This window comes from Ochotona princeps, chromosome 3 (genome assembly GCF_030435755.1).
Source record: "Ochotona princeps isolate mOchPri1 chromosome 3, mOchPri1.hap1, whole genome shotgun sequence".
Lineage (NCBI taxonomy): Eukaryota > Metazoa > Chordata > Mammalia > Lagomorpha > Ochotonidae > Ochotona > Ochotona princeps.
In genome coordinates, this window is record NC_080834.1 from 114,300,909 (window position 1) to 114,327,569 (window position 26,661).

At 44.6% G+C, this 26,661-nt stretch overlaps 2 protein-coding genes across 4 annotated transcripts in view; one reads left to right on the forward strand and one right to left on the reverse strand.

Annotated features, from left to right (window-relative positions):
* Positions 1–26,661, forward strand: part of PLD1 (phospholipase D1) — a 242,839-nt gene that overhangs the window by 47,204 nt on the left and 168,974 nt on the right. Inside the window, exon 1 of one of the 3 annotated variants that reach the window (XM_058661104.1) lies at positions 11,328–12,402. The exons of 1 other annotated variant lie outside the window; for it this stretch is intronic. The gene's annotated coding sequence lies outside the window, so the exon portion shown is untranslated. Of the gene's footprint in view, positions 1–11,327; positions 12,403–26,661 lie in introns of those variants that run through there. One more of the 3 variants, XM_058661106.1, reaches the window with a different exon arrangement.
* LOC131479871 (uncharacterized) lies at positions 11–5,287 on the reverse strand. The gene is given in 1 exon segment (XM_058661355.1): positions 11–5,287. A coding segment is annotated over 1 exon segment (5,277 nt).

Consider the following 26,661-nt stretch of genomic DNA (forward strand, 5'->3'; position numbering starts at 1 on the left):
AAAACAAAATTTAAACTTTTAAAAGTCTTAGCTTAAGTGGATTTGGGGAACGTTGTACTTTCCAGGCTCCAAGTGGTGGTTCTGCAGTGGAGGGGGAGTCAGTTGGGTCCTGGGGTGGTGCCCTCTTTACATGCGACGCATGAATCCAGGCGGAGATGCCGTCCACTTTCAAGGCGGTGGGAGTGGTGAGGAGGACGGTATACGGTCCCTTCCAACGTGGCTCCAAGGTCTTTGACTGATGTCTCCTCACATACACGAGGTCACCTTCCTTGAAGGGGTGTGGGCAGGACGGCACTTCCTTGTCTCGATAGACTTCCGCAAGGGGCTTCCAGATATGATCTCGCACCACACGGAGAGCCTGGAGATGAGTCTGTAAAGCAGGAGGGTTAGGATACAAAACCGGGTCAAGGCTACACAAGGAAGCCGCGGGAGGCGGGCTCCCATACAAAATTTCAAAGGGAGTGAGTCCATGATGGGCCGGCGTGTTTCTGGCCCTAAAAAGCGCCATAGGTAGGAGCTGCACCCAGTCTTTAGCGCCAGTCTCCAAAGCTAATTTGGTCAAGGTCTCTTTTAAGCTTCTATTCATTCTCTCTACCTGTCCTGAACTCTGGGGTCTATAGGCACAATGCAATTTCCAATCAATCCCCAAAACCCTGGCCATCATCTGACTTACCTGGGAGACAAAGGCCGGCCCGTTGTCAGACCCAAGTACCTGTGGCAGTCCAAACCGAGGGAATATTTCTTCCAAGATCTTCTTTACCACCACCTGTGCCGTTTCTTTCTTGGTGGGGTACGCTTCCGTCCACCCAGAGAAGGTGTCCACAAAAACTAGAAGATACTTATAACCGTACATACCTGGACGGACTTCAGTGAAGTCTACTTCCCAACACATTCCTGGACGATGACCCCGTGCTCTCGCCCCAGGGGGGAGCTTGAGTCTCCCTGCATTTACCTGTGCGCATGGTTTGCAAAGATCTACAGTCTCTTGAACTAAACCAGGCAGACGGAGAATGTGGAAGGGGCACTCTTCTTTAGTTAGTAAGGCAAGCATCTTTCTGCGACTCAAATGTGTAAGTTGATGTAGATGCTTTACTATTTCCTTTGAATTTTTAAGAGGTAAAGCGACTTTATCTCCGCACTTCCAAGTCCTTGTCTTGGGGTCCCATTCCCCTCCATGTTGTTGTATCAGGGTTTCGTCTGTGCTGGTATATTTTAGGGTCCCAAATTGTCGGACTGTAGTCTCATCTGAGTTAGCGGGTTTTTGAACAATGGTCTCTACCATGACTAATGTCTGAGTCTCTTCAGCTGCCCGTTTAGCAGCCGAGTCTGCCAATTGGTTTCCTTTTGCTGTTGGGTCATTTCCCTTCTGGTGTCCAGGGCAATGGATAATGCTGATTTTCTTGGGGCGAAACAATGCTTGCAAGAGTCCTACAATTTCATCTTTGTTCTTTATCTCTTTTCCCCCTGACGTCAGTAATCCTCTTCTTCGATATATTTCCCCATGCACATGTGCGGTAGCAAAGGCATAGCGGCTGTCAGTATAAATATTAGCCTTTTTCCCTTCTGCAAGCTTCAGGGCCTGGGTTAGGGCTATTAGTTCTGCCCGCTGAGCTGAAGTGCCCGGTGCCAGGGCACTTGACCAAATAGTCTTTTCATTGTCTACCACCGCAGCCCCTGCCCGTCGTTTCCCATCCACCACATAACTGCTCCCATCGGTGAACCACGTTACCTCAGCATCTGGCATGGGTTGATCAGAGAGGTCCTCTCGTGTTCCGTGTACCTCCGCAAGGATTTGCTGACAGTTGTGTGGAACATCTCCCGGGGTTCCAGGGTCTGGGAGGAGCGTGGCAGGGTTCAGGGCGACCGCAGGGCCAAACCGTATCTTTTCTGGGGCTAATAACAATGCCTGGTAATGCGTCATTCGAGCATTAGTTAACCATCGGTCAGGGGGCTGCCGGACTATGGCCTCCACAGCATGTGGCGCGATCACAGTGATCTGCTGGCCAAGGGTCAACTTGCCAGAGTCCTTAACCAGAGTTGCTATGGCAGCAATCATTCGTAGGCATGGGGGCCACCCCGCTGCGACTGGATCAAGTTTCTTAGAGAGATAGGCCACTGGCCGCTTCCATGGCCCCAATGCTTGTACTAAGACTCCTTTTGCAATTCCTCTCCTTTCATCCACATAAAGATTAAACGGCCTGGTTACGTCAGGGAGTCCCAGTGCCGGGGCCTTCAAGAGGGCTTCTTTGATGCGGTCGAAGGCCTCCTGCTGTTCCGATTCCCATAGAAATTTTGTTCCCTGTTTGGTTAGGGGATACAAGGGGGCTGCGATCTCAGCGAATCCCGGTACCCAGAGTCGGCAGAATCCTGCAGTTCCCAGGAACTCTCTCAGCTGCCTGGGACTTTTGGGAGCAGGTATTGAGGACACAGCCTGTTTTCTAGCCTCTGTCAGCCATCTCTGTCCTCCTTCTAGGACATATCCTAGGTATGTTACTTTGGTCTGGCATAGTTGGGCCTTCTTAGCAGAGGCTCGGTATCCCAACTCTCCGAGTCTTTTTAGAAGGGCTTTCGTACCTTGTATGCAAGATTCTTCGGAAGGAGCAGCAAGGAGAAGGTCATCTACATACTGTAAAAGGATGAGGTCAGGCTGTTGTATGCGGAAATCAGCCAGGTCCCGGTGGAGGGCTTCATCAAAAATGGTGGGGGAGTGCTTGAACCCTTGTGGCAATCTGGTCCATGTCAGCTGCCCAGCAAGCCCAGATTCCGGATCTCTCCATTCGAAGGCAAACAATGGCTGGCTCTGGGGGCATAGTCTTAAGCAAAAGAAGGCATCTTTGAGGTCTACTACAGTATACCAGGTGTGAGACGGGGGCAAGGAGCTTAAAAGATTGTATGGGTTGGGGACAGTTGGATGCATGTCCTCGACTCGCTGATTAACTTCTCTTAAGTCTTGGACAGGTCGGTAATCATTTGTCCCTGGTTTCTTTATCGGCAATAGAGGAGTGTTCCACGGGGAACGGCAGGGCACCAAGATGCCTAGTTGTAGTAGTCTCTGTATATGCGGTCTGATGCCCTGGAATGCTTCCCTCGACATCGGATATTGCCTGATAGCCACTGGAGAAGCCGTGGGTTTCAAGTTGATCACCAGGGGTGGTTGGTTGATCGCCAACCCGACCCCTCCCGTCTCGGCCCAGGCATTGGGGAAACTTTCCACCCATTCTTTCAGCAACAAGGAAGGGACAGGCCCTCCGGGGGGGCGCTTCTCATGCAATCTATATTCATCTTCTATTCTCAAGGTCAAGAGGTACAAGGGCTCTCCCCTGGGTCCGGAAACTGAAGCTCCACCCTCATGGAACTTGATGTGCGCCCCTATTTTTGATAGTAAATCTCTCCCTAACAAGGGGTAGGGACACTCCGGTACATGTAGAAATGAATGTGTCACAGTCCCTGTGGCGAGGTCTACTCGCCGTTCAGTTGTCCACTTGTAAAATTTTCCACCAGTAGCTCCTTGTACCCAAGAAGTCTTATGACTCATAGGCCCTCCCGTGCTAGTCAACACGGAGTGCTGCGCTCCCGTATCTACCAGGAAAGTGACTGGTTGTCCCCCCACGGTTAGAGTTATCCTGGGCTCAGGGGGGGGGTCCTGGCCCCGACTTCCCTAATCTCCAAGGGCCAGCACGGGGGTCATCTTCTTGGGGTTCCGTGAGTTCTTGGGACATTCTCGGGCCCAATGCCCCTTCTCTTTGCAGTAAGCACACTGATCTCGGCTCAACCGGGGCCGCCTTTCATCTCCCTGGTTCCTGATCTGCCTCCCTGTTTCTGGTCTATTATGCACTACAGTGGCCAGGATTCGACTTAACTCCTGATTACGCCTTTTCTCTCTCTCGTCCTCCCTCTCCTCTTGTAACTTCCTTAACCTTTCTTCCTTTTCCTCGGGAGTCTCTCTCTTATTGTATATCTTATCAGCCTCCCGAACTAGATCCTGCAAATTATAATTCTGCAATCCCTCTAGTCTCTGCAACTTATTCCTTATGTCCGGTGCCGACTGTCCAATAAATGCCATTATAACTTCACTCTGTCTTTCTTCACTAGCCGGATTAAAAGGGGTATACATACGGTAAGCCTCCATTAGCCTTTCTAAAAACCCCGCAGGGGTTTCCTCTGCCCCCTGTACTACTGCCCTTACCTTGGCCAAATTGGTGGGTCGCCTTCCAGCGCCCTTGAGACCCGCTAACAGAGTCTGGCGGTAAAGACGGAGACGCTCCCTACCGGCAGGCGTATTGTGGTCCCAGTCCGGTCGATTGAGAGGAAACACAGCATCTATCTCATTAGGGAGTTGAGTCGGGTTCCCATCAGCTCCAGGAACGTTCTTCCGAGCCTCCAAAAGTACTCGGTGCCGTTCTTCTGTAGTGAGTAGTGTCCGCAGGAGCTGCTGACAATCATCCCACGTGGGCTGATGGGTCAGCAAAATAGACTCAATTAATCCTGTTAAAGCCTGCGGATCCTGAGAAAAGGGGGGGTTATGGGTTTTCCAATTGTATAGATCCGAGGCAAAAAAAGGCCAGTACTGCATCTGTTCTCCTACGGCCCGGAGGGGAAATAGCTGAGATGACCATGCTCCCTCTTCCTCCTCTCTCCCCCCTTCCCTCTCCCGACGCAGCCGGAGCCGCGTGGGTATCGGTAATCTACGCCCCTGCGCTTCCTCTGGTATGGTGGAGTCAGGCATCACAGCTCCTTCTTCTGGCGCCACTGCCGGCTCTGCAACTGGGTGGCCTCCAGTAGGCCTGTGGGGATAGGGAGGTGGAGGTTCTAATGATAGGAGAAGGTCTTCCTGACCACCATCGGAGAGGACCGCCGGCTTTCCTCGGTTGGTGTCCGTCTCTCGTAGCGGGCAGATTGAAGACGTTATCAGGGGAGCTGAGGGAATGGGATTCAAAGGGATAGGTGAAGGCAGGGGTGGCGGCCGTGGGCTAGCATCAACAGCCGCGAAGGGCTTTACCCAACTAGGAGGGTTTGTAGCTAGACTCTCCCAGGTAACTACATAGGGAACCTGGTCTGGGTGACCTCCCGGGCTTGTGTCACATACGCGACCTTTCACCTGTAAAATAATAGAGAGGTTAAAGGTGCCCTCCGGCGGCCACCCGATTCCAAAGGCGGGCCATTGGGAGGAACAAAGGGTCTTCCATTCCTTTTTCTTAACTTCTACAGATAGACTTCGGGCTCGTCCCCGGACTTCTGACCAGTGATCAATGGAGAGACTCAAGGGAGTAACCAAAGCTTGTCCCATTATCGAACTTAAAACACTAAACACAATGGGCAGCAACACAAAAGCACACAACAAACTAACGAAAGACAAAACAATCGCGCGATCAAATTCTCCTTCCAAATACAAATTCCAAATACAAATTCCAAATACAAATGGTCGGAGGGGCGCCCTGCCTCTGCACGACCTCCGGGGACGAGATAAACTCGCTCTTCCCCGGTTCCAAACTAGTCCTGGAGCGTCCTCCAGGCGCAAACTAGTCCTGGAGCGTCCTCCAGGCACAAACAAAATTCAAATACAAAATTCAAATTCACCGGTGTACCAAATAATTACAAATATCAACACAACACATAACAAACACACACACTACATGAACCGGCCGGACTTACCTCCCTCTGTCTGGTCAGAGCGTCGAAAGACGACCCCCGGATCCCCGGGCGAGCCCCCAAATGTTAAACCGCGGGGGTTTAACAGGTACGGGCCCCAGGAGTCGCCGCCCGAAAGCTCCCAATAACCAGGTCAGAGGCTGCAAAAGCAAGAGGGATTTTATTGACGTTCGCGAACGGGCTCCCACTCTGCAAGGAGAAGAAGCCCCGATGTCCAGGGGTACAGGCATTTTATACTGCGAGCTCAGTACACTTGCTGGGTTTGGTACAAATTTTATGACCTTAGTCTGGCACCAGCTCAGGGCCCTCCAGCCTCATTTCCTCCGACTAAGGAATTTACTTATCAGGAGATAGAAACTTAGGCCTTCTTCCCATTGTCAGGCCCAGCATGGCCATTCCCCTACCCCTTATCTGGTCTCGCCAAGCAGGATACAGAAGCAGAAAAAGCATTAACCCTTACTTTTCTCTTTCAATGGAAAATGATATTCAAATAGATTTTAAGATTTTGCTGCCCCCAAATACCCCAGAGGGTCTACAGAAAGGTCCTGGAAAATGTGTATTCTGGAGTCAGGCATGGTGACACACACTGAGCAGCCAGTCTGGGATGACCCGGTTGCATTTCAGAGTGCCTGTGATCCAGTCCCTCCGTGCTGTTGAGTTCAGCTTTCTGTTAGTGTGCGCCCTGGGAGACATGAGGTGGTAATTTGGATGCTGGGGATCCTGCCACCCATGTGGGAGATGAGGACAGAGTTCTGGGATCCTGGCTCTGAGCTATCCTCGCCCTGCCAGTGGCAGGCTGTTGGTGTGTAAATCAGCTGAAAGAAGATCTCTGTTACTGTAACTCACCCTCTCTGCCTTTGAAATAAATATATACACTTAAAGAAGAAAGTACATGTTATTAAAAAAAAGACTGTACATGAATTTTAGTGTTTTTGCAATAAAATAAATTTCTTTGCATTCTATTTTACACCAACTTTTTGAAGTACCCTTATAGTCTATAAATTGATCAGATTATTAAAAAGTTATCCAGTCAGCTCTGAGATAAAATATTTAGTTTTGTAACCTAAAAGGGTGCCTGTGCGCGGATCTTAAATTTTTGGTTGCTTCCAAGTTATAAAATGCTGATCTCTTTTGAAGGTTTTTGAAGGCAAATTGTGAGCCAATTATGGTAATTATGAAAATGACCATGGAAATGCAAGAGAAGCCACACACAATGAAACATGGATAGAACTCAGGACAGATGTTGCAGAAAAAGGAGTGGCTGAAGAGACAATGAGCTCTGTTGTATTGCCACAGCCTGTTCACATACATCATAGATTAAATGATGAATGCGCAATGGAGGACACAGGGAGGACAGAACAGAGCCCATTGTGTCAGCTTAGCCGCCTCATTTCCAATTAATTGCTTAAGTAAAGGCTTCTGTTTTGAACAGAGCCAACAGAAAATGCAACCGTTGTAATACTGTAATTCTTGCAGCTCACCCTGGAGCACCCATCGGAACTAAATACGAGGGCCTGGAGCAAAGAACCCAATTAGATGGTTAGCTTTGTCTGCACATAAAGCCTGAAGGGAAGTGTGGCTCTGTCGTTTGGTTATGCATCTGCTATACCTTCGTTTCCTGGAGAGGTTCTAGATGGTATGGAAGGGACAGGCTGGCCCCTGATCTCCTCTGTGCTCATGGCTGCGGCTCCGTGGAAATGAATGCCACATTCCATGCTGGGATGATGCAGTGATGGGGCCCAGGGGGTGAAGGCTTCCGGGAGGGTGGCTTCTGTTGGGGTTTGTGGCAGGTTTGGGTAGGTTGCTGCCATGAGCTCACAAGCTAGTGCTCCGTAAGTGAAGGGGTTCCTTTCTTTAGGATGTGGGGTCAAGTAGTGCAAATTGCACAAATCAAAAGTCCTGGGTTTGAATTCTGAGCTTGAACGCTGACTGTATTTCACCCCAGGGTCCTCCTTTGCAAATGCCTTTTCTGGGGATTTTCTTTATTTCTTAAGTAAGATATTTTTACATTATTGGTTAGCTATGGGGACTTTGAAGTTTTAACAAAACTGTTAAATCCCTTTATTATTAATTTTTAAAAACCTTGTGTTTTGTTATTTTGTTTTTTAAGATTTTTATTTTATTTTCATTACAAAATCAGATATACAGAGAGGAGGAGAGACAGAGAGGAAGATCTTCTGTCCGATGATTCACTCCCCAAGTGAGCTGCAACGGCCAGTGCTATGCCGACCCGAAGCCGGGAACCAGGAACCTCTTCCGGGTCTCCTACGCGGGTGCAGGGTCCCAAAGCTTTGGGCCATCCTCTACTGCTTTCCCAGGCCACAAGCAAGAAGCTGGATGGAAGTGGAGCTGCTGGGATTAGAACCGGCGCCCATATGGGATCCCGGGGCGTGTTCAAGGCCACTAGGCCACTGCCCTAGACCTGATCCCTTTAAAAAGTAGTGTCTACTGCATAAAATTAAAGTGTTGTTGTTCAATGGGTTAAGCTGCTACCTACCACGCCAGGATTCCATGTGAGTGCCAGTTTGAGTCCCAGCTAGTCCAGCTTCCTGTTATACTACCTTGGAAAGCAGCAAAGATGATGCAAGTACTTAGGCCCCTCATATCCACATGGGAGACCTGCATAAAATTCCAGGCTCCTGCTTCTGCTTGGCCCGACTCTGGCTGTTGCAGCCATTTGGGAAGTGAAAGTGGATATAAGATTTCTCTCTCTATATCTTATTTTCTTACTCTCCCACTTTCCCTCTCGCTCTATAACTCAGCCTTTCAGTTAAATAAATAAATTGATCTTTCAGAAAGAGCGTAGAAATGCAAAGGAAGCCAGTTATATTGACAGACAATGACCAGTGTGCCCGGAAATAAGTATGCAACACACCCACTTTGCTGATTTGTTATGTACCAAGGCCTAATGGCAGGGATGACAACTACTGTGAGTTTTGAAGTACTAATGACTGTAAATGAGAATTTTATATATTTTCAATAACTGCAATGTAATATGAAAATATTTTTTATTTATATCATGACAAGTCATAGGAGCGGCTAATTTTGCTACAAATTTTTGCCTATACTTATAATAAAAGGAAAGACCAAATTTCAGCTAAATATTAGTAAAAATTGAATTCCACTTAGGTCCTGCATTCTGTCAGAAGCTCTTGCCTGAACACCTTGCCCTTTCCCCCTAAGCAGGGGAACTGCTTCCTCCAACCATTTTCATCGATTTTTTTGAGTCTGATGCTTGTTGATTTTAGCAAAATCAATTTATATGACACAAAAGGAAATAATTTTTAGGAATATTTTGTGCTCACTAAAGGTGAGGAGATCATGGGTACATGTGGCGCATGTTCAGGGGTGGAGTGGGCTGGGAGGGGAAAGATGGGGGAGAGGGAATGTTTTATTCTTCATCCACAGGAAGGGAGAAACTGCTGCTTCATGGTGCCACTCTTCAGATAGTCCTGGGAAGGGGTGTAGTTCCATGACGCAGCATCATACTTTCCCCGGTGAGAGGGGAAGGATGTTCTGGAGAAAAGGTAATTTTTTTTTTAAAGATTTATTCATTTTATTACAGCCAGATGTACAGAGAGGAGGAGAGACAGAAAGGAAGATCTTCTGTCCGATGATTCACTCCCCAAGTGAGCCGCAACGGGCCGATGCGCGCCGATCCGAAGCCGGGAACCTGGAACCTCTTCCGGGTCTCCCACGTGGGTGCAGGGTCCCAATGCATTGGGCCGTCCTCGACTGCTTTCCCAGGCCACAAGCAGGGAGCTGGATGGGAAGTGGAGCTGCCGGGATTAGAACTGGCACCCATACGGGATCCCGGGGCTTTCAAGGCGAGGACTTTAGCCGCTAGGCCATCACGCCACCGGGCCCGAGAGAAGGTAATTTGATTGATAGATAAGCAGGTAGGATTTACAAAGAGCAGGGGTGTGTGCCTTCCAACTAGTGACCCTAAGTTAGCTATCCACCTGTCTCATTTCATTCTTGTTTCATTTCATTCTCCCCTCGGAGATTTCTGACCCTTATTCTAAGTGTTGCTGAAAGGTAACAAATCCATACATCTTCTGTAGTTACTTCCTGCTGATTAGAGTTGTAGGGCTTGTCCATCTTGAATTTAGAATGCTTTTTTGAGCCGGAGAACTTATATTCAGTGCCAATGGCTATGTTCCCTACATCTTCATTATTACTCTGAAATGTTGTTGGTTTTTTTGCACAGGAATCAACAACGCAGGTTGCATAATCGTGCAACATGTGTGCCAAGGTCAGACCTCACACCCACAAGTCTTAAGTACCAGAGATCAGAGATCCTGATCTGTCTTAGGCCAACATAAGAGGAAACAATGGACTACTTGCTGACCCAAAAAGCCATTGGTAGGCATCTGCCCAACAGGAGGTACAGGGAGGCCCTTTTGGTCCCCCTACCTGCCACGCCCCAACTCTGTCTCTCACACCTAGCCCTGTTTCTCGCATGCAGCAGTGGGTACAGTAGCCTGGCACGGGCATGCTGTGTGGCTGGCCCTCTAGGGCCTCCTGCCTGGCCAAACCCCAGCCCCAACTGTTGTGTTCGCCAGCAAGTTCAGTTGCCTGGCTAGAAGAGACCTGCACTGCAGTACTGATTCCCCAGGTCCCCGTTACCTGTCGTGCCCCCAACCCTGGCTCTTGCATGCATTAGCAGGTGCAGCAGCCTGGCCCAGGAAGGCTAGTAGCTGCAGTTCTGCCCACATCAATGACCCCCTCCCCTGCCCAAGGACCTCAACAAGTGGGTGGTTGTGGTTCACTTACCCGCTCTACCCTGCTTCCTTGCAGATTTAACATTAAGGAATGGGCAACTCTGCTGGCATTCTGGTGTAATTAACACAAAGTTGGCATGAGCCAAACTCAGACTATCAGCCAACTATTGACAGCTTTTCTTCTAGCAACATAACACTTGACTGGGTGTGAGGTAATCTAGGCAGCTGCCTGCATGTGAGAAAGGAAATGATTTTTGACAGAAAGCCGGACATCCTGGGATACAGAGGTTTGACTCAAGGAGGACCGTCACACTGATAGTCCATCTGCCTGAACTGGAGATTTATCCACATTTTTTTTACTTTGAAGATTTGTGTTGACTTCCCAGGTATATTCCTGATGCTGTCTGGGCAAAGGAAAGACCAATATGATTTTTTCAGAAGGCCTACACACCAGACCTACATAAAGGAGATGGGTTTGAATGACATTTCCTTTTATGTTTGCTAGTATAAGCTTTTTCAGGAGGCCCTTGCCAGTGTTCCAGCCTTCCCTTGACTTTGCCAGCAGGTGGGGTACTGGTGCCTTTCAAAGTCTCAAATGGATTTTCTTTTCTCACTGAGTGGATTCTCTGGCTCCCTGCAAGCTCAAGCAACTGTGTTAGAGATCTTTGAGCTCTGTCTTGGTGGGCGGGACAAGTGGGCAGAGTGAGTGATATGTCAGCGGTCTCCAGCTTTTTCATAGTTAATATTTCACAGGTTTTAGCAAACTTTAATTTGGCAGAATAATGAGGATACTTTGCAGAGTTCATGGAAAAATAGAGTTAATAGTAAATAGCGTTTGTTGCAAAATGTTTTGAAAATCACATATACAATGGATCATCTAAAAAAGTTCATGGAAATATGTACTATGAAGAAACTATGCACAGATTTCAAATTTTTTTTTATCAAAGTACATATCTTTTAATTCTATTTTTCCATGAACATTTTCAAGTATCCCTGTGCATGTCAGTCTTTTGTTTGGCAACAAAAGAACTGAGTTTCTTTGTCATATTTGATCAAAACCTCGCATTTAGAAGAAACAATAATGGAAGTTAAGAGACCTTGACTTTAAGGCTAAAGTAGACCTTCTTGAAATAAAATAGAAATCAAGGAAAAATGTCATTAGAATCAGGACTGTTCTTGGAGTTGATAACTAGGGAATACTATATATACTGCGAGCAAATTCTGTTAGAAATCTCAGTGTATGTTTTTACTATTTTGGGAGCAATGTGCTCTGATGTAGTTGATTCTGTTTTAAGATTTAACTGCCTTAAGAAGTTTGATCACATTTTTCTAGAATAAAAAAAAAAATCGAAGTTTCTACCGTTGAAGTCAAAATCAGAAGAAAGACTTTTCTTTTGACATTTTTTTCCTCTTGAATCTAAGTTTATTTTTGGACCTCAGTGGTGCGTGAGGCTTTAGGCATATTTAACGCAATAAAGCATGTGCCTTTGATTCTTAGAAACCCTGACTTCGCAAGTGCTTGCTATGCAGTGTGAAATTACAATGCTGTATGTTCTATAACCACTACCCAGCATGGACAGCAATATCCGTCATTCTGTAACTTCCTGTTAATTTAGTATGAATCAGTCACCCTCATACAGTGAGGGAGAGAGAGGTCTCAGGGTTTGTGTTTGTGCTGTGTTGCTTTGGGCAGCAACTACAAAAGTAAAGCCGAAGCCTCGGTTGACACTGAGCGTGGGTTGTATTTTCTCACAGCAAACCAGTGTCTCTTTAACATATGGGGAGTGGTTTCGAGTTCATTACTGAAGCTTATAGGCTAAAGTGCTTTGTGGGTTTGGCTGTGACTTCAGTTGCCGGTAGGGAGTGGACCAAAACTGGTGTCTGGGAACAGGGCGCCTGTCTCTGTTCTTGTGGCTTCTCAGGGCAGTTCACTTTCCCCACTTTGGCCATCAGCTGCTTTGGAGACAGTTCCTGGTCACGGTTCTTCCTTTCAAGTACCATGGAGTGGCCACTTTCAGTGGGGCGCCAGGTTAGTGAAGACTGCTTTGGATTCTGCTGTTTGTGTCACTTTGTTTCTCTGCTCCTAGGGTTGGTGATATGACAGGCGGGGTCGCACTTGCACTGTTGCCATGTTGTTTCTGAAAATAATGTGAGCTAGTTGATCCTATGGGGGTTGAAGGGGGGGATCAAAGTTTTCTCCCTATAATATATATTCACTGTCTGCGAAAATTGAATGCAAGCGGGAGCCAAGAGGAAATGACATGTATGTGTTAAGATTTGGAGACTGCTAGTCTGAACTGATAAGCATTTTCGGTTCCTTTTGGAAGGACAGTTCCTTTCTTTGTGACTGCAATTAAATCTTCTAGGGATAGCTCTGAATTGGAATACAGCTGATTTGATTGTTTTATTTTGTGCCCCGTTTAGCCTTGTTGCCCCCCACCACACTGTCATTCTTATATGATACAAAAATTTCCCTTGGGCCTACTCCTTACCGTTGAAAGGCACCAGCATGATATTTAAGTTTGCTCTTTAAGAAGCCTGGAACTTTCCTGAGATTCCTCCTAAAATTTCTATGTAGCAGTCATTTGGGGCAGAGCCTACAGATGCACCAGGCCAGACCAACTTCCTTCCACAGTTGTCCCTGGTTTTATTCTCAAGGAATTCTCAGAATATATGATTACCCTAGGAATAAGTAATGAGTTAAAAAATGGAGGGTGACGTGTAAAAATATTGTTAATAGTAATAGAGCAATTAAGTCAATAAAAGTTACTACCAAGACAGTATCTTCGTTAACCTTATTAAGTTAAACATCTAGACAGCAGTTTACCTTTGTTAATTTGCTGCCAAAGCAATCTGGCATGAAATTATCCTGGATGCATAGTCTAATTTGATGCTCTATTAAAGTTAGCAAGCCTGTATGAACTATGCTTTCTCTCACTTTTATGTTATTAGATGTATGTTTCAGTTGGACATAATGTACTTGTGTTTTAAGATGTGGTAATATGCCTCTGTTATTGCTGTTACATTCTTTTTTTTTTTTTTTCTACTGGGAAATGCATTGGTATAGGAAGGGTTTGTTCTCATGTTTGGTGTTAAAAGCTAAATGCAACAACAGTTGATGGAGAAGGATGACAGATGTAGGAATTAAAAAAAGTTGAGGTGCTATGATGGACTTTAAGAATCCTGTTTCCCATCTACTCTAACATTGAAATTGTAAACTGATGGCTGCAGGCCATGTCAGGATTGCAAAACGGGCTGGACCTTGTACCCGTAAAATGCAGTTTTCAGCTTTATGATTGTAGCTGCTTCTGTGGATATTTTCTTCAACAGTAAATCCAGGAGGCCCTTTTAGGTTTCTGAAAAGTGCCAAAACTACCATGATGTGGCTATGTTTTGCACTTATATGCCATATAGATGTATTGTATATACATATCTATGTTAAAATGGGAAGGATTTTCAAAAGTGTGAAAAAAGTATAAAGGTCAATTTTTTTCTACCTAAAGAAATACCATTTACTTCTATTTTCCAAGATTTTTGAAGACCTTTAATTCTGCTGTATGCAATTCTTACCACGTTATTAATTCTGTTACCTTAAATGCTAAAGAAATATAGTTGTCAAACTGGTAGTATCTGCCTAGGGATTTACAAAAAATGTTGGAGACATTTTATTCATTGCTTCCTTGTTTGTGCTCAGTGAGCATGCACAAAAGTTGCAAAAAATTGGTCCAGAGTTCCTTTGTGTTTTGTAGATCTCAGTTTTTGCATAGCCAAGTACTTCCTAGCATTTTAATCTATAGATGGTAGAGAAATGACTAGTGATTAGAAAAAGGAATAAGCAGTGCAGGACAGGATAGAGTGAGTGAAAAATTCCCTCAAAATTAGAGTTTAGGGATTTCCCAGATAATATATACAATAAAATGTTTTGAAACGTGGGGGATGAAAAGAAAAGATTGCACAGTAATATTCAAAAGTGATAATTCAGGAGTCAATATCTAAGCAAAGGTTAGGTTATTCTTGGTTTTAGTTTTGGCTTCCACATTGCATTTCTTGTTCTTATTTTGCTGGACTGGCTTAGTTATGTTACTTTTGGTTAAAATCACATGGACAGGCGTTTTTCTCATACTGCCTAATTTTCAGTTGCACATTGGGCTGCTTTTCTGTTGATAAGGGTGTTCCCTGAGCGCTTGTGGATCTCAGGTGGTTTCTGAACCTGCCTGGTTACCTAGAAGCATGCAATGACAATTCTCTTTTATAGTGAATTTCAAAGTTGGGAGGTCATCCTAAACAAATTATTTGCACTTGTATTGACATGCACATTCAATATTGTGAAAATTAAGTAGCAGTAGAAGATCATGACTATAGAGGAAGGTGGGAATGGCAGGGGTAAGGGGAGGGAAGAGGAGGCTCAGAGGAGCTGAGAGTGTAAAGTTGGGCCTGCTGACTGGTGGACCTCGGTGGACGTTCATCTGGAAGACCAGTTCTGTTCGTATGCCAGGTTACTCCTTATTCCCACCTGTAGTTTTGTTCCTTGCCGTACCTGGGTTGGGAGGTCGAGGCCCATGTTATGCAGTTCATGGCTTTGCCAGTTGCACTGCCCGCCCCTGTGCCTTCTGCTGTCCGACCCCCACACCCTGATTCTTGCCTATAACTGTGTTCACTATGTGTGTTAAGGTTTTAAGCTTATGTATCAGAAAGAGGGTGGTGGTAGGGGGTGATGGTGATTGGGACACTTTCCACCCTGAAATTCACCAGTTTCAGTGATGACAGTTAATCTAAACTTCCAGAAAGACTGAGGCTGAGCAGGTTATGGTGCCTACATCTCTCCCAGATCTGGCTTTCTGAGGGTGGTGGTGGTACAGGAGTTCTAGCAGGAGTTGTGTTGCTCTAGTGGGAGTCATAATTAGGATGATGCACACTCAAAGGGCATTTCCTAACTGCATTCTCTGCTTGAAAACTCCTTCTTATTCTAAACAGTATTCTTAAAGAGGTTGATTATCTTTCTTATCCCTAGTTTCCAGTTGAGAACCTGTCCTCGAAAGGTCCGTTATCGCAGCGAGTAAGTTGTGACAACAGAACTGGGCCTCAAAGAGGGCTGTTCTAAGGGAGAAGAATAAATGGATGTTTCTATCTAATATAGCACAGTGCTGATGATTCATGAGAAGATCTCATGTCAGAACTGACACATGAGCTCCTTTTCAAACCAAAGATACTCTCTGCCCCACCGTCAACAGTGAGGCCTGGAGTTTGTGTCTCTTTTCCACTGCCTGTTCTGCACGTGAGCCACAGCAGCAAGCTGGCACTGAGACAGGCTATGGGAGAGACTTGCCTGCGTGCAGTGAGGCCCCATGATGAGCAGTCCATGTGGAGAGGAAGTCTAATGCCCTGAGTGCTGTGTCTTGCCTCTCAATGCTCATCTTGGAACTCTTGAGGCTTTTTAAGGTTGAAATAATAAAACCACCGAAGCTGGGAACTTGAACTTTGTGATTGTTTCATTTTGATTTGGCCAGATTGAGTGTCCTCTTTAGTCCTGTTGTTAATCAAAGCTTTGGTTATTTTGTCAGTCCTGAAGGCTTTCTGAAGCTTAGTGGAAAGTTCAGAGTAGGAGATGGTTGTTTCTTTCAAAAACTCAAATGGGCATTCAAAAAATGGTGAGCAAATAACTCCTGCTAGATTTGGCTAAAACGTCATTAAATGCATGACAAGTTTAGACCCTTTAGCAATACATGACAATAAAGCCCAGATGGCTAAAAAAATTAATTTTATTTTTAAAGGAGAAAAAAAAAGAAATAAAAGAATAATTATTCTAATCCTTGGATAAGCAAGCACATTCTGTTCCCAAAACCAGTAGAGGAAATCATAAAAAGAAAAGACCAATGAATTTTAATTTTCTACGAGGGAGTATAAAGCTTTAAGAGCAAAAACTGTTCATTAAAGCAGTAATTATTGTCACGAAAAATTGGAAATGATAAAAACATATAACAGTGCGAGGAAAGTTGAAGGAAAAGATGATAATGACAATGTTTAAGTGTGAGTACTAGATATATCAAGCTATTTCTACATCTCAGACTTGGACTTGTTTAAAATAAACCTATCCGTGCGCATGTTCTACTTAGGGAGGACACGAAAAGTGTGATTACCAGGAGTTAATGGAGACTTAGGGTCTGTCTTAAAGGCATATACTCTTTTTGTACTTTATTGTGTATTCATATTTTAAAACAGATTTGCTTTATTTTCTGGAAAAATAAGAAAAAATATCCTTGGAGAAAAAAAAAGAAGAACAAAATATACCAAAGCTTGATAGAAGGCTTAAGATCATTCCTGGTCTACCTAAGGGAGTAGCTCTAAAGGATGGGTTTAATTTCCTCAGGTGTAAGAATTCCTGAAACTGGAATTTATTGTTTTTATGGTGGAAATTATATAGATTAAAAGAGTTGAGGCCTGATCAGCTATTATAAAGAACAAGATGATTTTACTCTGAAAAATGATTATGCAATTGCTCTTTTACCTAATGTTAGAATACCTGTCTTTTACTGTTGCTCTATCAGACTTAATATTTTGCTCAGCAGATTCAGCTAGTTAAGTGATAAGACAGAGGGTGATTTAACGCAAGATGTGGGAAGGAAAATACTTGAAACCTCAGTCTGGGAGGTGTGTCATGCTCTCTGGGTGGCATGCCTTTGGTCTAAGAGCAGCTGGAGCAAGCTAGCATCCTAAGAGAATCCTTAGGAGAGATGATTTGGGATCAACAACATGACTCAGCCATTAAAAAAAATGAAATTCTACCCTTTGCAACCAAGTGGTCCCATACGCTCAATGAAATACGTCTTATATGCTCAGTGAAATAAGCCAATCCCAAAAGGATAAATACTATATATTCTCTCTGATACAAGGCAAACTTCATGCAAGTTATAAGATGAATCAATAGTCCTTTCAATACTGTTTTTGCTGTCAACTCACAGATTTTGAAATTTTTGTTTTTATTTTTATTTTTTCTTTTCTCTTATTGAATTCTTCACTGACTCATAAGTAATACATTAGCACCAACATTTTCTCCAAGATTTTTTATTTTTATAAATTTTATTTTTTAATAATGATTACTTGGTTGATCAGCGTGGGAAGGATCAAGGTTTAAGGAAAAGCGGGCGAACTCATTGCTTCCAAATTAGCTATTTCTTCTTGTTCCTGGGGGAAGGGAGAGACAAAGGGGGAAACCACTCACAACTTTCCACATGTCTCAGTGCCCAGGGATGAGGAGCCGCCACTTTATATTAACCTAGAGTCTCAGTGCGTACATACTCCAAGGGTTCTATCCAAGTGGCTTGGATAGTTCTGAAATGCTGCCGATTTCACCAATCCGAGGATGATGTCACCTTCCCAGCATCCATTGGCTCTATTCACTGAGATTTTTTGCTGTCATCGTTTGTTTGGGGTGGTTGTCCAGTTTGCTCTGTTCTTCTGCTACAGCACCAAATGAGCTGCCATATTCTCCTTTTACAACAGGGCCTGTGTCCACTGCTCCACCTTTTTGATTAAGTAGGACATTTTCTTGCAAGTGAATCCAAGACATGGGCCAGGCGTCTCAAGCATTGCTGGATCCCCCACCCCTGGGCCTCACAAACTTGACATCTACCTAGTAGGCGGGCCCTGAGACCCAGGCTGGGTTTCCCAAGGCCCACCAAATCCCCTACCCCTGGGGCTCATAAATCTGCCACTCACCTTGCAGAGCCATGCCCTAAAACCCAGGCCAGGCAACATGAGCCCCGCTGAATCCCTCACCCCTGGGGCTCACGAACCCAATACCCACCTAGAAGGCAGGTCCTGGGACCCAGGACAGGAGACCCAAGCCCCCACTGGATCCTCCACCCCTCATTAATCTGGCACCCACCTTGCAGATAGGTACTAGGACCCAAGATAGGCAACTCAATCCCCAGTGGAAATCCTACCAGTTTCCCTGTCCCTGGGACTCATGTACCTGGCCCCTGCTGGGCCCAGGCTGGCATGACTCGCTTCACCTCAGCATCCACAATATTATAGCACAGTGTGGCCTAGTCTAGTCTACCCGCGTTCTAGCTGCTGCGGGTGGTTGCTGCAGCCTATCCCGTCCCAGCCTGATTGCTGTCCCGATCCTAATGTGAACTGGCTGGTGTTACAACGCAATCTGATTCCTCTTGCCCCCTGCCCTGGTTCTCACATCTGCCCTGGTTCTCAGATCTACCAGTGGGTGTTATGTGCTGGCCCAGACTGGTCTGTCCCAGACTTGCCCCACATGTATGCCAGCGGGTACTGTAACCTGACATGATCTGGGCTGCTGCTTGCCTTGCTTCTTGCACTCTCCTGCAGGGTCTGCGTCCCAATTAAGGAGTTTGCCAAGCTCCTCCATCGAGTCTCCTTCCAGTGGCACTTCTCACGCACACCAGTGGGTTGTTGGCTCAGGCTGATTTTGTCCATCTCCTGTCCTGACTAGAATAGTGGCCTTGCTCAACTGGCCACACCCATTCTAGTTCTTGTTTTTGGGTGTTGCAGCCCAGTGATACCTGGTCTGCGCCCGGACACAGCTTTCACATAGTTCAGCAGGAATCATGACCCAGTCTGGTCTGTTCCACATCCAGCCAGGCTCTCACGAGTAACAGTGGGAGCTGGAATCTAGCGCAATGTGTTGCTAGAATGTGTTTTTGTCTTATTTTTCATTTCTTCATTGACACATTGGTTATTTGGTAGCATGTTGTTTAACTCCATGGTGTTATACATTTTTAAACACTTTATTCCTGTTGTGAATTTTGTTTTATGGCTTTTCATTTAAGGAAATGTATCGTAGCTGTGTAATAGAGACTATCATATCCAGATGTGAAGATACAATGCAGCGTGCATCTCTACTTTCAAATAAAAGATGGACTCCCAATGAAACTGTTGGATATATCTTGACCATGGGATGCTGGATTCTGTGTCATTGCCTGTACCTGCAATGGCAGGATATACTTAAATAGCAGAATGATGGACTTAGGACTGCTTGTGAAGGACTAATCTATTATAATATAGGGGAAATCAGTGAGAGGGAAGGAATTTGGGGAAGGGGGTAAGGAAAATCCTAGAGCCTATGGAACTGTGTCTTAAAATTGAATATAAAATAGAAGAAGAAAAAAGAGTAGAAGCAAACCTTCACATGGATGATTCTGTTCTTCTGCCTCCTTATTGTAGAGATGATATTGCTGGAGTCCAGGACGGGTGTGTCTTTGGGACCACAAAGTTCTGGCAGATTGGATTGCAGCTTTTGGGAACCCTTTCGTTTCCCTGCTGCTGCCCCTTATGTTTCATTATGCCCATTTTAACACATTTTAGTAATGAGGAATGAGTTTCCTTTTCCATTTCTTTAGGTTGATACATGTCAGTGATACCATTCAGCACTTTCTAGTGCTGAGAAAGAGGCAGAAGGCATGATTGTTTTCTCCCATCACTGACCATTTGTTCTTTGGTACAGGCTTACTTAAGGTACATCTGGTTTCCATGTCTGTTCTAGAAAACAGTAGCCAACTAACGTGACTAGAAAAAACTTGGCATTGAAATCTGAATTTATTAAAAGAAGAGAGAGAGTGTCAGAGAGCTCGCTAATCCACTGGTTCACTCCCCGTATATCCTAACAGCCAGGACTGGGCCAGGCCACGGTTGAGCTTGGAGCTCAATGCAGGTTTCTTATGTAGGTAGCAGGGACCCAAGTACTTGAGTCATCACCCTGTGCCTGCAGGAACATGCTAGCAGGAACCTCAAGTTAGAAACAGAACCAAGACTTGAACTGAGGCAATGAGGTAAGGGCAGCTACGGAGTCTTAATTACTATATTAAAGGCTCACCCTGCAAATTTTTTAACAGCTTTCTTGGTATTATAAAATTTACCATAGGGCTAATTTCTTTAAAGTATACAATTCAATTGTGGCTTAAAATTATATCTAAAGATTTACGTGACTATCATCGTAATCTATTTTTGAATATTTTTGTCACTTCATGAAAGAAACTTGATATCCCATCTCACTGCCCCCACCCCCTCTCTGATTCCCTCCTAGCTCTAGGAGGACAACAGAAAGGAAAATGCTGATATTACTTCATTTGGACTTGACTATATCTGGTTTTGGAAATCACCATTTTTTTATATATATAAAATGTGAGGGCAAAGCTTGATTAACTGAAAGCTGAAGTGAGTAAGCGAAATGTCTTAGCTTCAGTTTGTTCAGTAACATCATCTGGAGAGAAAGACCCTGTGGCCTTTAATACAGTGTGCCATTGACTTTGGTGTCGTAAAGTCTCACTAGGATCCTGATATAAACAGTGGTTGCCGGTTGGACAAAGTTGATGCATACCACCTTTGCTCAAATACAGTCATCGTAATACCCGACCATGTGGTTGAATAACAAAGTTCACAGTGAACTTGGTGTTAGTGAGCCTGCAAATGCTGGGGAGAGGACAGAGTGAGAAGCTATGCTTCTGTTACAATCTGAGGCCATGGCAGTTTTTTATAGAATGTGAATAGATGCTGTTCCTGAAAGCCTGGATGGACTGCTGGTTTAGGAGAATGTAACTCAGGCCACAGAGGGCTAGCTTACCTCTGAAGCAAGAAGGTGATGTTCACCAAGGGTTTACTGTAATTCATCAAAACTGCTTCACCTCTGAAAGGGTTTGTTAGGGTTACACCTGGGACGTTCTATATGGGATGAGTTCAGTTATTGGTGGTGTTATTGTGGAATCACAGGACTTACCTTGTGCCTACTGGGAGAGCTGCATTTAATACATCCTCGTTCTTGGGATGGTGATGAGCATTGCTTCTTACCACCTGACTGTGAATTCACCTGGCTTCTCATTTCAACACGAGTCCATGTCTCCCATGTGAGTTGCTGTGAATAGACACCGCTTGAAATCCCTTTTGTTCTTGCCTGTGTGCTGGGTGTGTGCTGGCGGAAGCCAAAGGGTGGTCACAGAGGTGACCAGGTGATCCCAGGGGTCTGCTCTGGGTCTACTGGAGAAGTCAGCTGTGGCATTGTGAAGCTGAAGTGAGCCCACGTGTGTGTTTGCTGATGCTGAGTTATGTCTTCTGCACAGCGCGGACACTGGGTGACCCAGGTGCCGACAACACAAAGTTCCTCCTGTTTGGGGAAGCTGTGTCTTTCCCATGGCCTTCCTCCTGCTGCAGGGCTCCATGTATTAGTACGTTCTCTTTTGTATCCAGGGGATTATCCATGCCTGTGTTTCAACAGGGAAAATATCTACTTTACCCGTGAGTGTTGGAATGTTTGAAAGGCTTCTTAGTTTTGGTTGGCCTAAAAACTCGTAATTTCTTCATCATAGGATTTTCGCTCTCTTCTCAAGCCTGGTCCCTTTATTCTGACCACGCTTCCTGGCCTTGTTCTGCAGTCTCAGTGTGGTGATCCAAATGCAGGCTGAACAGAAAGCAGATCATCAGCTGCTTTCTTGGGAGATGACTTTGCAGAGAATGGAGCCTAATGGTATATCAGGTCTTTAAAAAATAATGAATGCCATTTTTCTGGAAAGTTGTTATTTTTAAGATATTTTGTTACATGACCTTGAGAGACCATTGCCTATTCACAACAATGATGATGTTGCATAGTTATTCATAGTTATTTCACTTCTTTGACTCGAAAATAATACTCATGGCAAGAGCAGCAATTGAAGTTGAACTTTTTAGGGAAAAGAGAATAGGGAATTCTGTCTCACATTAAATGTAGGCGTGAAATGCAGTAGCCAGTCTAATGGCAGCAAGGTTAAAATACAGAGGTAGGTATTAAAATACAGAGCTGGGTAGGAAATGCCTGTTAAAATCTAGGAAATAAGGTATCTCCATTTTTCTGATGAGAAAACCAAAGCATAAGGAATTTCAGTACTTTCCAGTCTGCAGGAAGGACTGGGATGCAGAGCTAGGGTCTGCTGTGCCGTGCTCCCTTCTGAGATGGAGAACCTAGGTCCTCAAACGTCTGGAGCTTTCTCACACGAAGAGCTGCAAATCCCAGCAATTGCCAGGCTGTACCTGTGTATGTGTATGTGTATGTGTGTGTGTGTGTGTGTGTGTTTGAACTGAAACATGGGCATCTTCATTTATTCTAATAAATTTTGTCTCTCGTTTGACCAGGCATAGTTTTCACTGTGTCGTTTATCCCATAGCCTTAAGTGATTTTACCAGAAGAGGAAGCATAGATATTTTTGCGGTTATAAAATGTACTACTAAATTCCTGAGAGTGGTATATCTAGTAACAATGTCTCCAGCAATGAGGTTGAATGGTCCAATTGTTACTAGAGCGTTGTATAATCCCCTACTGGCTTCATTTGCACTGGATTTCTTTGTATAATCCATTACTGATTTCATTTGGACTGGGAATTCAGCTCTGTGGCAGAATCTTGAGTGTGTGGCTCTTTGCAGGACTCCGCCACCTGCTGATATTCCCTTCCTAGGCTGACTCCGACCTTTGGGTTACCTGGCCAGTGTTCCTCTGCTAGTTAATACATGCTGAGTTACAGCGACCTCTGGACTCAGAGTCCTTGGAGTAGACTCGTGGAGCGTCCCTGTGCTAAACTTTGCTCTGCCTCCCACTTGCTCTGTGGTTTTGAGAATTCTCACTTCCTTCCATTTCCTTTATTGCTAAACCCGGGGTTCTTTGATGCCATTTGTAGGAACTTTGCTGAATCCTGAAGACGATCGAGGAGAGAATTGAGAACTGAAAGCATTTCTTTCTTGGATCTGTGGTTGAAAATAGGTCATTTTATAGGAGATACTGGATAGCTTATGAACAAGAACTGCATTATAATTATGCTAATCCTCTCTAGGTGAAGTAAGGAAAATGACACCAAAAAGTGGTGACAATGTATAGTTGGAGGCTTGGAGAATAATCTACCCAGTAGATTTCAAATGATAAAGCAGAAGAAAAACAAAGACAGCATAATATTTTCACTTGTATGAAGTGTTGTTGTGTTTCAGCATGTGCAGATTACTTGCTAGAAAATAAAGTCATTATCTGTTTTTAAAATGGGAATAAAGAGAGCAGGCTGTGATGGCTCAGTGGCTAAACGCTCGCCTTGCACAGGACCGGATCCCATATGGGTGTTGGTTCCTTTCCTGTCTGCTCCACTTCCCATCCAGCTCCCTGCTTGTGGCCTGGGAAAGCAGTAGAGGGTGGTCCAAAGCCTTGGGACCCTGCGCCCGCATGTGAGACCTGGAGGTGGCTCCTGGCGTGGCTTTGACTTGCCTCAGCTCCAGCTGTTGCAGCCATCTGGGGAGTGAACCAGTGGTTGAAAGATCTTCCTCTCTGTCTCTCCTTCTCTCTATAAAATCTGCTTCTGCAATAAAAACTAATTTATTATTTTTGAAAAATTGGAATAAAAAGGCATACATCTGACCTTCTCCCAAGCTCTTCTCAAGGTGGAGTGCTTTATAACCCTGCTTAAACAAGTAAGAAATACTGAGCAAACTCCACCAGGTGCTTCCTGGGATTCTGGCTGGGAGCATCACATCACTTAGTGAGAGGACAACACTCACCTGTAAGTCTACCTGTCTGTCTGAATCAGGAATGCCACTTAAGCAGGTAACCATAAGCCCTATTGAAAACAACTGTGCCTTAAATCCAGTGAACACTCAAGAGCATTTTGGTATTGTATATTTTCTCAAAAAGGTGTCAATATTTGAGAGGGATTAAATGGCCTCGGTGAGCATTAAATCTTGGATTGGAAAGGGGGCTGTAATGTCATGCAGAAGTTGAGTTTCATCAGGCTGTGGGAAGCCGCACTGCACCTGAGGAATGGCTCAAGATTTGCCAAAGACTGCATGTGTTTTTGCTTGCTGTGAGATGCCGGTTATCCATGTGCCAGTCTTCAGGTGGAGAAAGGTCCTCCCGATGCAGCCACAGCAAGATAGCTTTGTTCTCACTGTGTACAATCCCCTTTTCAGAACCAAATGCCTCCTGTTGTAAAGGGAGTTTGAGTCATTTTGGAACTTGTCTAAACCAGTGTCTCTCCCACTAATGTGCTTGGGGACACGTCACCTGAGTATTTGGATCCAATGCCTGTCTGTTTCTGAAGAGCATGCATGATTTTGCATTTCTGACAAGGTCCAGGGCAATGCCGATCATGCTATTCCTTGAACTGTACTCTGAATAGCAAGGATTTCTGCTTTTTTAAAAATTTATTTGATTTTTTCTGTTTTACTGTTGGCATTGCAAGAGGGACAGGAGGTAGAAAAAGGTGAGTAACAAAGCAGACATCAAACAGAGTGTTCTCGGATGATCGTTGATCGTCTGGGTTACTTTGGCCAGCACTCAGTGGTTTCTGATAGGCAATAGTACACACTGAGTTAAGAACTTGGGCTCTACAGCCCTCTGCCTGCCGTAGAGCCTGAGTCACAAGGGCATGTTCCGAGTCTCTAAACCTCAATTTCTGGTATTGTGACAGGTCAATAATATGAAAGCCTACTTTATAATGTTGTTAGAATGATTAAACATCATGATGCATATAAAATACTCAGTAGGTCCTTACTAAATGTGAGCCATCAGTAGCGATAATTCAGGAAGCATTTATTGAATACCTACTGCATGCCTGGAATATGAAGATAGATATATAAAGGTTGCAAGCCAACTCTGATGTCAGTGGAGATTTCATGTTTATTTGGGGTCCTCAGAACTGGGACTAGCTCTAAAGCATTTTAAAAAAAGATTTATGTTATTTATTTGAAAGAATTATACAGAGAGGGAGGGAAAAGGGAGCGAGGGAGAGGAGGAGGGAGAAACGGGGATAAGGGAGAGCAAGCAGGAAAGGGAGAGGAGTCAGGAGCTTCATCTGTGACTCTCCCGTGGGTGCAAGGGCCCAACTGTTTAGGCCATCTTTGGCTGCATTCTCAGGTCCATTACCTGAATCAGAAGTGGGAGTAGCTAGGACTTGAACTGGCTTCTGCACGAAATGCTGGCATCATAGTTGGCTGTTTCACTTGCTACCACACAGAGTGGGCCCCAGCTTTAAAACTTGTGATGCCAGGAACCCGTACTCTGTGTACTTAGTTCTGCCTCCATGTGCCTTGGGTGTTTCTAAAGTTGAGTAGACCTTTGAAAACCATGCATTGAGCCACAGGGCAGTCAGCCCATTCTAACTTAGAAAGCCCAAAATGACTTAACTTTGGTTCATGTGTTTGAGCATGTTGTCTTTGAAGATGAAGATTAGAGGGCAGGTTTGCTTTTGTTTTGTTTGTTTCTGTGTCAACAGAACCATTCTTAGGTGTCTAGGAGTGAATGCCACCCGGGACAGGCACAGGCTACTTCTATTCTTCTGGATCTATTTGTGAGCACACACCTTCCGTTTTGGCAGCTACCTTTTAAAATGATTTCAAAAGGACTCTGTCTTTGCATGAACCAAGTTGTTTTTCAAACAGAGACTGAAAAATGCACACTTTCCCTTTTACTTTGAATTGTAATTTTGAATTTTGAATTTTTGGTATAATTCTGTAAAGTCTGGGGACTAATGTCCAGGATTTACAAAGAGCTTCAGAAACCCAGGGAAAGTAAAAGCAAAGCAAAGCAAAACAAAACAAACAAACTGAAAAAAGGCAAAGGAAATGAACAGACATTTTTCAAAAGAACAGATTCAAATGGATATCAGACATGAAAAGATGCTCAGGCTCGCTAGCCATCAGAGAGATACAAATGAAAACTATGTTGAGGTACCACCCAACTCCAGTGATATTGGCCGACATTCAGAACTCTACTAACAAAATCTGCTGGTGTGGTTGTGGGGAGAAAGATACCCTCCTTCACTGGTAGTAGGAGTGCAGGCTAGTACAACCACTGTGGAAATCAGTATGGAGAGTGCTTGGAGAATTGCAAATAAACCTGCTATATGACCCAGCTATCCTGTTCCTAAGAATAAACCCAAAAGAATTGAAAAGGGCATATGAGAAGGGGATCTATAATGCTATATTTACAGAAGCACAATGTACAATAGCACAGACATGGAAACAATCCAGATGCCTGTCCAAAGTGGAGTGGTTAAAGAAACTGTGGTACATTTACTCCATGGAATATTACTCAACCATTAAAAAGAATGAAATTATACCACTTGCAACTAGATGGTGCCAACTAGAGACCATTATGCTCAGTGAAATAAATCAATCCCAAAAGGACAAATATGTCCTCTCTAATATAAGGAAAGCATCATGCAAATTTGGCTTTTGTGTGTTCGTCACCCATGCATTAGTTATTTCGATTCCATGGTGCTGTAATTGTTGTTGTTGTTGTTTTAACTTCATGCCTTTT